At 30.9% G+C, this 14,524-nt stretch overlaps 1 protein-coding gene across 3 annotated transcripts in view; it reads left to right on the top strand.

Annotated features, from left to right (window-relative positions):
- Positions 1–14,524, top strand: part of PlexB (plexin B) — a 113,597-nt gene that overhangs the window by 30,320 nt on the left and 68,753 nt on the right. For all 3 annotated transcript variants that reach the window (XR_012756064.1, XM_075362654.1, XM_075362655.1), the window contains exons 6-11: positions 499–631; positions 4,769–5,134; positions 5,532–5,768; positions 9,571–9,828; positions 11,472–11,720; positions 12,568–12,990. Coding sequence is in view for 2 of the 3 variants with exons in the window: in XM_075362654.1 (XP_075218769.1) it covers positions 499–631; positions 4,769–5,134; positions 5,532–5,768; positions 9,571–9,828; positions 11,472–11,720; positions 12,568–12,990 (1,666 nt within the window). In the remaining variant the exon portion in view is untranslated. The remainder of the gene's footprint in view (positions 1–498; positions 632–4,768; positions 5,135–5,531; positions 5,769–9,570; positions 9,829–11,471; positions 11,721–12,567; positions 12,991–14,524) is intronic.

Here is a 14,524-nt window from a genome sequence, read left to right as displayed (position 1 = left end):
TTAAAAATTAATAACTTGTTTAGTTTCATCATTATATTGTATTAGTAACAATGGTTTTGGTAAGCTGTTATCAATTTTGTGATGAGAATAACGCCGATTTTTTATTTTTATTTTGAATGATTTTTAATCAAATCATTAATCAATGATGAAGCAGTGTGCATTTTTAAAAGTATTAGTTATCTATAATTGAAATGATAATATTGTTACAAATTATTTTGTAAACTATTGTCAATCTGGAAGTACAACTCACATCTTTAAAAAGCAAGTAAATTTTTAAAACTTGTACTAAGATATATCAAGTGCTGTTTTAATTTTCTTTTTTTTATTTGGTTTATTCTTTCTTCTCTCTATGTTAGTAGTGTAATTTTAAAGTATAACAGTGGTTTTCCCCAGTTTTTTAAAGTGCATGTTCACTGTATTATTTTGTGCTATTTTATTATTTAATTAAAATTATTAGTAAGTTTTTAAAATGTAGAGTTATTTCATGTTATATTATAGGTGTACTATTCGAAGTGCTTGCCAGAAAGCTAGTCACAGTTCTCCTCGTTGGCTATCACTGGGTACAGGACAGCAGTGCATAGATTTTGAACAGATACTTCCTGATCGCATTCCAGTTAATCAGATGACAACGGTATGTGTTAACTGTATTACACAACTGTTGCATGAGTTGTAATGTTAATTCACCGCCCATGATTTAATAACCCCAATGTAGTCATCGGCTCGAGAGCTGTTTTATGTCTCCAATTCTACCATCAGCTGCTATGCAACTCTTAGACAACAGTGGAAATTATATAAAACATATTTTTATTAGTACTGCTCAAAGTTTAATTTGTATAATATTACTTGCAGTTTTTGCATGCTTTATTGCAATATTTTTAGACTAGAATATTTATCATTAATAAATATGATTGATGTATTTTTGGACCAGTAAATAACTTAGAGATTTATATAATACCTTGAGCATCGTCTCTGAATGCTTGTGGGGGGTTTTGTGTATTGATACTGTTTTGTCAGATTGAAACCAATTCTTTTATATATGGGTAAAAACAGATGTACTTACTATGATACCATTTATCAGATTGGCTGGCTCACAAACAATACTTGTCTACTGTATTATCTGATGTTTAGCCCAGACTTACTGTAATAAGCAAATTTGGGAAATTTGTAATTGAGTATTATATGTTGTACAATTCTTGTTATAGTTTGAAGTGGTGCAGTTTTGACTAGAAAGGGTTAGTTTTAATTGTACCCAAGTTGGTTTTTTATGTACTATTAATTTCCATTACAGGGTTTATCTTGTTTGCAATGTTCAATTATTTAAACAGAAAATGCGTTGTATAATTATGTAGAATACTTTAAATTATTAATTGTCTGTTCTGATTTCAGTGTAATTGATGTTAAATTGTTTCTTTATTGATTAATGTAATAAGTAACAATAATTTTTTATCTTATTTATAAGCCGTGTTGAAAATAATGAATCTGTAAATCATATTAAAAAAAAAAACTATTTTTATTGGAAGATTCTACGAGCTAGATGGTTAATTCATTAACTGCTACTCTCATGCCAGGTGCAGTGTTGGGTGTATTGATGTTACTGTTGCACTTAGCAGTGTTGTCTGTTTCTGTTGATTATGTTTGAGATCAAAATGTTCTGTATGGTTTATTGATTAAGATTTGGAGTTTGATTATGTACAGCATGTGTTAGGTTTCTTACTAACATTTAATTTAAAAAAAAATTATACAAATTCGTACTTTTCAGTTAATAAATTATGTTCATGTTTCAACATTTTTTTATTCTTAATGGTGGTCTTATTCTTTGTAACATTTCCCTTCAGATTTGTTTTTTTAATTATTATTTTTATTGTTACAATTTGTTTATAACAAAATTATCAAAATTCCTTTCCTTATAAAAATTTTAATTGTAAATTACTAACTGAAACAGCTATTCTGGAAAAAAATTTAAAGGATTTTTTTTTATTGTCAATAAAAAGGTTTTTATTGATTTTTTGTTGCCAATAAAATATTACGATTGCAATGTTTTGATAATTTAATATTGTGGAAAAAAAATCTTTTTATTTCACTAATTTTTGTAGTTTTCTTATTACACTATTTCAAAGAATATACAATTTGAACAGATCTCATATAGTAGTGAGTCTTGGTTCCAGTTCCCATGATCAATAATGGGAAAACTTTCTTTTATTAGATTTTATAACTTTCATTTCTCAACAAAAGAACTGTAAACTATGTTTTTACAATGTATTATAAGATTATTTCTTTTCTGGAGGAAAAGTTAATTGCAGTCCTGCAATTAATTTTGCTGTGAATGTCTAATTTTCCTAACCTTGTCTGTTAAGTCTGTCACTACTTTGTTGTCTGTATGAATAATTATATCAGATATTTTTCTACAAAATGACAGAATGTATTGAACAACACGATTGCATCAAAGTTTACCATAAGCTCAACAATAAAGTTGAAATAATATGAATGATACAGTTAATATCTGGATGATGCTATGGAGTTTATGGAAGCAAATTAGATGAATAGTATAACTGTTTTAAAAATGAAACAGTGCTTGCACCATTGACCAGCCTGTTGCACCTAGTCTAAAATTTCTTAATTAAACATTCCATGTCGTGGGTTTGTCTATCATCTTACTTTCCCCGTGATTTCTTTTTATTCTTCAGTCTGAGATTTCTGTTTTAAGTCAAAATTTAAGAGCTGAAAGAGTATTATGAAAAACATGACATTCTTAAACACTTCAAAATAAGGCTTCTAAAAATATTTTGGACACAAGAAAAAGTGTGCTTGGCCAAGTAGGTTGAGTCATTATCATCATGCATTCAAGAAGATAAGATATATTTTTTTTGTGTAACCTCTGGGTTCATCATTAGATATTGCTTCAGAGGATGAGATGAATGATTTGTAGCATGTGTGAAAATGCCATGCCTGACTGGGATTCAAACCCAGGAACTCCAGATGAAAGGTCGACACTACCACTCGCACCATGGAGGCCGGCAAGGAGACAAGAGTTAACTTAATATAACTTAACAAATGGGATATTTTTGTTTTAACTTCTTAACTTCAGCTGTTTATTGAACAGATCTTGTACACACTTGTGTGCACACAAAAACACATACAACCAATTAATACATGTTAAGTTATATTACTTCACAGTGAACTAGAACTATGATATGCATAGGTTGTCTTGAAAGTAGTTCTCTTGTTATGATAAAAGAACAAGAAAGATTTTTGTACAAAACTTGTATTTGATATACACTAACCTTAAACTACTTTTTTACTTTTACATAGTCATCAAGTATATTTAGGCCTTATCATACTCTTGGACATTTCTTGTTGCCAATTATAAGAGATAAATAGTTACTTATTCATCATTTCCTACAAATCTTCACCACTCTAAAACATTATTCTCCCAAAAAGTCTTTCAGTTTTGTAAACAGATAATATTCACTAGGATCAGATTTGGGCTGTAGACTGGATGGTTGATTACTTTCCATTTGAATTTTACAAGCCACTAGTTTGTTCTCTGTGTGGAATGAGGCTATACATTGTAATGGAGGAGTAAAACATGATTTTTAATGATTGTTTTTATGATTTTCATTTTTTGTTGTTAATATTTATCATTTACTGTGGCTCCATGGTGCATAAAGTCAACAAGGAATGAACCTTTTTGGTCTCTGAAAACAGTAGCTATAAACGTTTGAGTAGAAACTGCCTGATTAAATATTTTTGGTATGGTATACAAAACCTCTGGTATATAGCTACAAAAGCCAGGTTCTACTCCTGTCATGATATGTGTCCATTATCATCTTTTCATAGCTGTTGATGCTCGCTCTTTCATAACAACTTCATCCTTTTGCATGATGATTAAAAAATGACAATAAAGCACCATACAATTTTTTTTATTCATCGATAAGCTTGTGTGGAACCTATCTTGTACAAATCTTTTTTTACTTTAGATGAATAGTGACCCATTTCATGGGTGATGGTGCAAGAACCAAATGAAAGATTTTCACTTATTTCAAATTTGATATACAAATCCTGTTTGATGAATTCGTCTACGTGATTGAGCAAATCATCCATAATGATAGATGAATGACCAGTTCATTTAATATCATGGACATTTTCTCTCCTTACATTAAAATTTTGTCATTACAGTATTGATGATTCATCCATCTTATCTCCATAAGTTTCCTTGATCCGACTATGAAATATGCGACTTCCTTGGTCGCATATTTCTTTCTTTAAGAAATTGATTCGCTCATGGAACAGCATTTTCACTTTTCTTATTCATTTTAAATGTGCACATAAACAATACAAGTTTACAGAATGCAATGAGAACTTGTACAGATTAAGTAGACATGTGGCCGAGTAGAAATAGACATGCATGACTCACCTTTATGGTAATTGGCTGTTGTTTTTTGTATGATTCATAATTTTATATATTGTGATGCAACCTTCTTAGTTGCGGTTCCTATTTTCTTGACAAGTTTTATTTATTTTTTTATAAGATGAATACTTTATTTATAAGATGATATTGCAGTGTTATCTGAATAGGGTAAAATTAGCAGTATTGAGGAAATTGTGTAAAGTAGCTCAACATTAATTGGGTTAAATTGCATGTCTTAATTAATCTGGTTTTATTTACAAGTAAATTTGTTATAATTAATTTTATTATTAACTAAACTATTGGAATTTTCACTTTATGTGAGTTTTTTTTAAAATTTATGTATGTAATATTTTGTTAAAGGTTCAGCTCACAATTCGCACACTGCCAGAATTACCATCAGGTGCAAAATATCGTTGTGTGTTTGGAGGGGCAGATCCTATTGATGCTGGGTTGACTGCAACAGGATTATCATGTCCAACACCTAGTATAGCATTCCGACCTTCTATTTCTCCAGGTCAAGACCATATCCTAGTGCCACTTTCAGTTCGTTCCTCTGAAACTAATAAAGACTTTGTTTCCCGTAATTTTGCATACTATGACTGCTCAGCTCATACTAAATGTATAGATTGTGTTCGATCTCAGTGGGCATGTAATTGGTGTGTTTATGAAAACAAATGCACGCATAATACATCTTCTTGCCAGCGAACTATTATCAGTGGAGAAAATGTGAGTATTATGATTATAATTTACATTTTCATGTATGTACATATAACTAGTGTAATTAAGCAAAACTTACTGAGGGATTTGTCTTTTTAACTTGAAGATCATCTGATTTTTTAATGTTTAGGCTATATTTCTTTTATATTCTGAGCTAAATAAATTATATAATAAATATAAATGGTTAAAAGTGTTTTCTCTGTGTTCAGAAAATTTCTTAGTGTTTACGGTTAGATCTCAGTTGAAATCAAGTTACCGAATCTTGAGTCATCATTTCCCTCCTTTGTGTTAATTTATCTATTTTAATTAATTTATGATTAGTACATTGAATAATTTCTTTGTTTAAATTTTAAACAACTGTTTCCCTCTTAGGATTTTAATTTTTTAAAACTATCATCATTTACAGAATCCAGCACATTTACATAATCATGGAGTTGGTGGTTGTCCACGTTTTCGGGATCCAGGTCAAAAAATTCTGCTTCCGAATAGTGTGCCTAAAGAAATAGTGCTTGAAGTGGAAAATTTACCTCATCCTCAGGTCGGTCATACTGGTTTCCAATGCATTGTCAACATAGAAGGAGCCAAAATGATGATAACAGCTAGAGTTGAAGCTAATAGATATGTCATATGTGATAAAACAACAGTAAGTACTTTTTGTTTAAAATTTGACTGTTCTATTTTGTGGACTCTAATATTGCTAATGATAATTGTTTGTAAGTTTTTAATTCTCTTTCCAACCGATAATTTATATTCATATGTAATGATTTGGAATATGGTTACTTCTTTTTCTATTTTTCTGATTTTCTTGTTCGGATTCAGGTCCTCAAAAAATGTGTACTTTATCATTTTCATAAACTGATAACTTCTGTTCATTTGGAATAACAAAAGGGCTATAAAAAGTAGTTACGAAAAACAGCTCATAATTAATTATAATCTTTTGTAAGATCCTTCCTGATAGTTATAAAACTAACATTTGTGCTTTTGGTATATTTGGTTACCCAGAGCAGAAGGTTTTTGAATTAGATTGAAAGTTTTGTTTCTCTTTGTAAAATAATACTTAATTTTCTAATAATTAATTATGTTTATTTAATCTACTATTTATTTAGTAACTTAGGTATATTTACAAAAATGATCTTCCGTGTAATTTACAATGAGGGTTTTACCACTTGACCCTCTCATACACCATTTTAATAATTTCAGCATTATATCATCTAAGCCTTACAGAAAAAAATTCCGTTCAAAATGCCACTGTCCCAGTCAGTGTCAGATTGTAAAATGGGTAAAAGATTTACAGTATTGTAAATCTTTCACTTTAGAATTCATGAAAGAAAAAGTCTGTCTTCAAAGAGCTGTATCTTATTAACCAGTTGATGGGAAAATTTTAGTTTTATATCTTATCAAACATTATTACGTTTCTCTATGCTATTTTTGTGGGTTGCTATTAATTCAAAGGAAATTTTAAGGAATTAATAGGTGCAAAGTACTCTACAAAAGTACAGCTATTCAGACTAGTACAAGGTGAGTACTATTTTCTGTACTTACATGACATGACTGTACTCTTTTCAAACAAACAGTTGAGCTTGCAAGAGGTTTTAATGAAAATTCTTCATTCTTTCTCATAACTTTTTTTTATCTCATTATTAATTAGAATTATAAAATTGTCATTACCATAATGTTAAAAACCGTTAAATGGAAAATATTTTTTATCTTTATTTATAGCTTATATAGCAATTTTTATAAAGTGGGTAATGTATTCAAACCAACCACTGGAGAAATTTTTTTAAATAGTGAAATGACAAATAAAACTTTTACTAATCTTTTTCTTACCTCTTAAAGTTTACAGAACATTGAACATACACTTTAGTGAAACAAAGTTAAAATTGCGTACTTTTTAATTAATTGTTCATAATTTCTACAGGTTTCCTCAAATAAATTGTTAACTGCAACAATAACCTAGAGTACAACTAGGCTTAATACTGATAAAAAACTTCTATTTTTCCTTGAAGAGGTTCATAAGCAGTTTCTTTTGAAATGCACACTAGAGTTGATAAAATAAATTTAGTTTTAGCAATATTATCACTATAAATAAATATAAATGAAAATTGATCACTCTTTATACCACTTAGTACTTGTATTGCTGTTTATATATATATATATATATACACACACACACACACACACACATGCAGTATATTCATAAAGTAAGGACAGTTTGGTCATTAAAAAAACTTTTTTTCTTTTCCTGTTTAGCCTCCGGTAACAACCGTTTAGATAATTCTTCAGAGGATGAATGAGGATGATATGTATGAGTGTAAATGAAGTGCAGTCTTGTACATTCTCAGTTCTCAGATGTGTGGTTAATTGAAACCCAACCACCAAAGAACACCGGTATCCACGTTCTAGTATTCAAATCCGTGTAAAAATAACTGGCTTTACTAGGACTTGAACGCTGTAACTCTCGATTTCCAAATCAGCTGATTTGGGAAGACGCGTTAACCACTAGACCAACCCGGTGGGTTTATTAGAAAAAACTAACTTGTGAGAAAAGGTTTTTACTTAACAGTTTTAGTTTACTACATATCTTTTTTACTTTTCCACATAATCGCCATTCACTTAAGTACTTTTCATAATCCTGCACCAGTTTCTTCAACCCCTCTGCATAGAAGTTTGCCGCCTGGGAATTGAACTAGTTGACAACGGCAGTCTTGAGTTCCTCGTCATTTTCAAACCGTTGTCCACTAAGTCAGTTTTTCAAATGCAAGAAGAGGCAGTAGTCGCTAGGTGTAAGGTCCAGGACTATATGGAGGTTAGACAAAAAGTTCCTAATGAAAATCTTTAATCTTCGTGATTAAGGGATTGGTATGAGGATGTGCATTGTCATAAACTAGGATTACACCAAATGACAGTTTCCTGCGTCGACAATTTTGGATCGCATCTCTCAGTTTGGTGAGCATTTTGCAGTACACGTCAGCTGTAATTGTTGATCCACACTCCCCTTTTCATCACAAAAAACGAGTAGCCAAATTTTTTACTCTAGTATGGAGATTGCGTAAACTTTTTCAGTTTTGGGGAACTTCAATGGCACTACTGCATTGACTGTTGTTTCAATTCTGCATTGGTGTAGGATATCCATGTTCTGTCGTCCGTAACAATGTGGCAAAATAAATCATCTCAATCTTGTTGATAGCAGTCCAAAAACGCTCATCCACTGTACATTCACTGCTCTTTGTGTTGGTTGGTGAGCATTTTATATACCCACCTTGCACACAATCTGTGATATCCGAGCTTTTCTGTGACTGTTGTGTAGATAGAAGTGCGTCCAACATGCGGAAATTCATCAGCCAGAGCACTAATCGTCAATCACCGATCACATCACGGTTTTTGGTTCACTTATTCAATGATTTCGTCAGTCTGAATACTGGGCCTGCCACTTTGCTCTTTGTCATGCACATTTGTGCGGCCATTTTTAAAGTCTCGACACCATTTTCTAACCTTTCCTTCACTCATTACTGTAGGTCCATACACTAGGCACAACTCCTGATGAATTTCAGCAGCTGAAGATCCTTTTGCACACAAAAATTGGATCACAGCGTGCACTTCACAACTGGTGGGAGAAACGATTATTGTGGACATTACAATCTAATTCACCAGCAGGCAAATGAAGACTGAATCAAAACAACTGCAGTAGCTTCGTCAATAGTCAATAGATGGCCCTGCATGTGTGAAACTGTATTCAGACCCGCTAATATATAAATATAAGCCAATGGCCCATACTTTATGAATATGCCTCGTGTGTGTGTGTGTGTGTGTGTGTGTGTGTGTGTGTGTGTGTGCACGCGCATGTGTATATATATAAAAAAAATTAATTATTATAATTTGATTTTTTTTGAAAATTCATTAATATATTGACCACTGTGCTAATAAGATTAATATTAAATGAAATATAAACCACCAAAACACTGTAAATGAGTAAGTTGACATTTAACATATTAATTCCAACATTTGATTTTCGCTGGATCTTGCATGTTTATATTTCATTTAACTTATATATATACATACACACATACATACATATATTTTTTTTATTAATTATGAGAACAGACAAATTTATATATTTATTCATTTGAGTGCATGATATGCTATTTATCAATGGTAGATACTTATTTTGTAGTAAAGATTTATAAGTCATGATAATCTCATAAAACAGTAATAACCATATTTCTTTTATTGGTTAGACTAGGCTAAATGTAGCACTTTCAACTTGCAAATTGTAAACTGTATTTATATTATTACATTAAATATTACGGAACTCATAATATGATAGAAGCACTTCTCATGATATTCACCATTTAGGGATTAACTTTATATTAGTTTGTAAATGCTAAATGTACTTTTAATGATTGGGTTAATAATGTTTCTGTTATATTACATTTTCTTTTTTACAGTATTCATATGAAGCTAATACAGGAGAATATGAAGCTACAGTAACAATTGTCTGGAACCGTAATCATCATATTGATACAATAGGAGTTGTTTTATATAAGTGTGACATTCTTGGTTCACATAGAGAACATCCTGATTGTTCCTTGTGTGTTACTAGGCATGCCAAATATCAGTGCAGTTGGTGTGCTAATACTTGCAGCTTTTCAGGTTCCTGTCAACATTTTCAAGTTAATGAATGCCCCAAACCTCGCATCGACATGGTTAGTATATGAACGGTATTTTATAATTGAGATTATTATTATTATTACTGTTGGGGAGATTTAGTATTATACACTGGAACTTGTGCATTTTTTTTTTTTAATCAGGTAAAATTATTTTGCTTCAATATTTAAAATGTTATATTTGTAGAACATTGATATTTTCGGTAGTGTAGGCTTATATTTCAAATCAATTTTAATAGACGTGCAGTTAAGATTATCTTGCTTAACACCTGTGCGTTTTATTTTTTACTACCTTTATTTTCGTATTGTGTTTGTTCATTTTAATTTGCACAAAAATAACAAACTGATTTATAAAGCATGTTGATATTTTTTATTTCTTCATTGCATGAATACTAGATTAGATTTTGCCTAAAACTTTTCTTTGGGATCTCTGTCTGTTTTCATAGAAGATAATTTTTCTTTTTTTTTCACAGTTTCTCAGAGAAATATACAGAAAACGCTCAATAATTTGAATATACATTAAAAAGTTAAACTTTCTAATTTAAAATCTAGCAATGATTTATTTTGTTAATTAGAATTATTTATTTTTACAAAATTTGCGAAGAAATTGTGTTGCACTTCAGATAATATAATTTATATTGTGTGCAAGGTGAACAGTTGCAATTGATGATGCAAACGACGATGCTTATAGATGTTATTTTAAAACCATGTGAGGTAAAAAATGAAATGATAAATAAATATTTTAAGAAAACCTGCATTAGCAATTACAATGAATGGATTGAGATGTTGAATAACTGATGTGTTGAAAGGAATCAAATCAGGTGGAGATAAACCGAAACTGGAATTAACTTGCTTGGATGAAATTTCTTGTTAATTTAGATGGAAATTTAACTGAATTAAAGATTTTAAATACAGTTTTAATAGCCAAACTAAGAGACATTCCAGAAATGTAGACTTTCCTAAAATCTCATCTGTATTTGATTCAAGTTAGTGGGTTTCAAATTATTGAAATTTTACTGTATTCTATGAAGAAAAAAATACATAGACAAAATTTCTAATAATCTTCTGAACTATTTTGAATCTTCCTAGATACATTCTAAGGGTATATATTCCTTTAAACTTTATATGGGTTGATGGGTTGAAAGTAATATGAGGTACTGGCATGCTTTTACTACATTTAATGGTCATAATTAGGAAATTGACAGTTCATATATGAGTAAATAAAATTAAATAGCAAATACAATAATCATTTTACTAATATGTTAACTGCATTATTCCAAAGATAGGATACTGCGGAAGGTATGAGCTCATTAATGAGACTACTTTATTGTGTTTCTGTTTACAAATGATTAACAGTAATTTGTTCATCCTATCAGCATTGGCAGAAGATATTATTAACTTATTAACCTGCAATTATTAACAAGACATTTTATTAACTATATATGCTATAAAGTATATATATACATATATATAAAATTTATATATAAATTAAAAATGTGTTTAAATTTAAATGTGTTCTGCATTTTTAAATATGGTATGACCACCCCTAATGGTGTTTAATTTGTGTAAGTTTTAAAGTTGTGTTATGTGATTTTAAATTTATGATTAATACCTTTCCAGTATTGTTTTGATAACTAATATTTTACAGATTAAACCATTAAGCGGGCTGATTTATTTTACAGATTAAACCATTAAGTGGACCAATCGAAGGAGGAACACTAGTAACTATTGAAGGAAGTAATCTGGGTTTGAAAGAGGAAGATGTGAAAGGAAAAATTCACATAGGGGAAACACCTTGTACGTTAGTAAAATATGAAGTTTCTGTTAGAATTGTTTGTCGAACTGGACCATCATCTGTAGAGAAAGTTGCAGCTGTTGTTATTGGAAATCAGGCTGGATACACTGAATCATCTGTACACTTCAGTTATAAGGTTAAAAGAGTTTCAGTAGTTTGATTTAAATATTTTCTTTATAGATTATGAAAATTTTTTTTCTTTCATTCTATTAGATTCTTGTAAAGTGTTATTTTTTAATCATCAAAACCTTAAGTAATTTGGGGCTCTACCTCTCATTTACTCTTTGTCAGTTACATGCACTGAAACCGTTTGTTTCAGTGCATGTAACTGTCTGTTATTATTTTTTTATTTAGTGTTTAGGTAAAACTTGAAAAATCAGATTTCAGTCTTAATATTGGTGGAGAAAATTTCATCTCCATAATCATGTTCTATATTATTTTATAAGTTGAGTATAAACCTGAGGAGTGAAACTAATTTTCATTAGCGAATGAAAATATGAATTGTGCAAACCCCGTGGCATGGTCTGCATGGTTCATGTGTGTTGACAGTACAGAATGCCTTTTGTTTCTGTTATTTTTTTTTAAATTGATAGATTTTTATGTACTGAAAGTTTAGTTATAAGCTCTTATTATATTTGTTATTGTTTTCCTAAAAAGTTCAAAAACCATTTCACAGAAAATTTTCTCCATATGCTAAAAGCTGAAATTATATTCTACAGTAAATTGTAACAAGATTTTTTCTCTACTCTATTAAAATCTGTTTATTGAAGTTGTGTAATAGATAAGATTTAGCTCAAATATTGTGTCACTAATTCTCAGGACAACTTTAACCTTCGTTTTCCTAAAGTCTTGTTTTAACAATGTATGAAAAACATTTCTAATCAGATTTTTTGTGCATTAGTATATTAAACATTTCACTATGTATGAAATTATAAATTTTGATGGTATGGGGTTTAAAATATTATTTTTATTTTTAATTGTAGAACATTCAAGTTGAGGGTGTGTCTCCATCAGTGGGTCCACAGAGTGGAGGTACTCAGTTAGCTATAACTGGACAATATTTAAATATTGGTAGTAATATATCTGCATTTCTTGATGAATTACGCTGTAATGTTAGTGCTACACAAGCTTCAAGCAGCAGATTGACATGTATAACAAGTCAGTCGCCAACGGCCAGATCAATCAGTTCATTAGTTCTCTCAATTGATGGTGCAAATCGTACTCTTCAGTCTTCATTACCTCCTTTTACATATAAACAAGATCCAACAATTATGGAAATAAAGCCATTAAAAAGTTTTGTCTCTGGTGGAAGAATGATAACAGTGCATGGGACCAATCTTGATATTATTCAGAAACCTGAAATGTTTGTTTATGCTGATTCGCCGTTAACACCATTCAACAAATCTGTAAGTATTATGTGTTAAGTTTAGTGAAATAATATTTATAATTTAGAAAAATATAAATGTAATATACCATGTGTTTCCAAATGAATATCGGGGTTTAAAATTATGTAATATTTATTAAGTTTTACTTATATTGATAAATTATACATGAAATGAAAATGCGACTCAAACAGTTTTCCTATAAATGTTTAATGTGAGCACTATTCTTCACAAGGCACACATCCAGCTGATAGGAGAGTTCATCTCATACTTTAATCATTAAGTCTGGAGTAAATGATGTGACAGCTGCTTCAATCCTGTGTCTCAAGTTGGATAGTCAGCCAGTAATGTTGGCAGATACACTTGATCCTTTATAAACCCCTAAAGAAAAAGATTGCACGGGGTCAGATCGAGTGAATGTGGAGGCCACGGTAAACAAGCCCTGTCATCTGGTCTCCAGCGACCAATCCAGTGTTCAGGAAGAATTTCATTCAACCAATCATGTACAGCATTATGCCAGTGAGGAAGCCCACCATCTTGTTGCCAAATAAAATTCTGTGGTTCGTATTGCAGTTGAGGAAAGAGCCGCCATAGTTTTAGCATATCAGACAGTTCATTCCAGACAACTGCTTTCAAAAAAAAAGAATGGCTCGTAAACTTGCTGTCAGGATACGGCAAAAAAATATACAGTTTTGGGGGATCTCGTTCTCAGTGCAATGTTTCATGAGGATTTTCTGATCCCTGATACACAGTATTAAAAAAGTGTTACACAGTGTTAATGGAAAAGTGTTAACTTTTCCATTAACATGAGATGTTGATTTGTCACTGAATACAACACAATAGAGTCTTCATCGTCACAGTGCATCATTTCATTTGCGAAGCTAGTACACAGACCATAATCTGTCAGCCTTAGAGCTTGTAATAGCTGTAAATGATATGGATGCAGCTGTAAGCATTTTCTTAAAATCCTCCACACAGACATTACTGAAATTGAAAATTCATAGCTAGCCTTTCTTACAGATTTCCTAGGACTACGCACAAAAGATTGTCTTACACGCTAACATTGTCTTTGAACACAATCAGTCTTCCTGTGCTCTTCTCTTTACAAATACAGCCAATGGTTTTAAATTTTTTATACCATCTGTGAATGTTATTATCCCCCAGGTGATCACGACAGAACACATGTTTAATGGTAGTTACAGATTCACACTTTGCAAACTGCAAAACAGAGCGTTTTCTGTTGGGAGGAGGTCGCCATCTTTGCTACTAGTGCTTTCAATTTGAAAGTACAGGAAACCGTTTATGAGCGTGCACACAGCTAAAACTGTTTGACTTGCTCTTTCATTTCATGTACAATTAATCAGTGTACATGAAACTTGAGAAATATTATGTAGCTTTAAAACCCCTGATAGTCATTTTGAAACAAACTATATTGAAATTAATTGTTTGGGCTGCTTTGTCAAGGATATTATAATTAATTTAACCCTTTGCACTCTTTTGGCTTGCAGTGCATGTGAAGATGGCTTCCTTGTGCGCTTTCCATATTTTAGAGTTTGCT

The sequence above is a fragment of the Lycorma delicatula genome, chromosome 4 (assembly GCF_047948215.1).
Source record: "Lycorma delicatula isolate Av1 chromosome 4, ASM4794821v1, whole genome shotgun sequence".
In the NCBI taxonomy this organism is placed as follows: Eukaryota; Metazoa; Arthropoda; class Insecta; order Hemiptera; family Fulgoridae; genus Lycorma; species Lycorma delicatula.
This window is presented reverse-complemented; position numbering and strand designations above follow the sequence as displayed.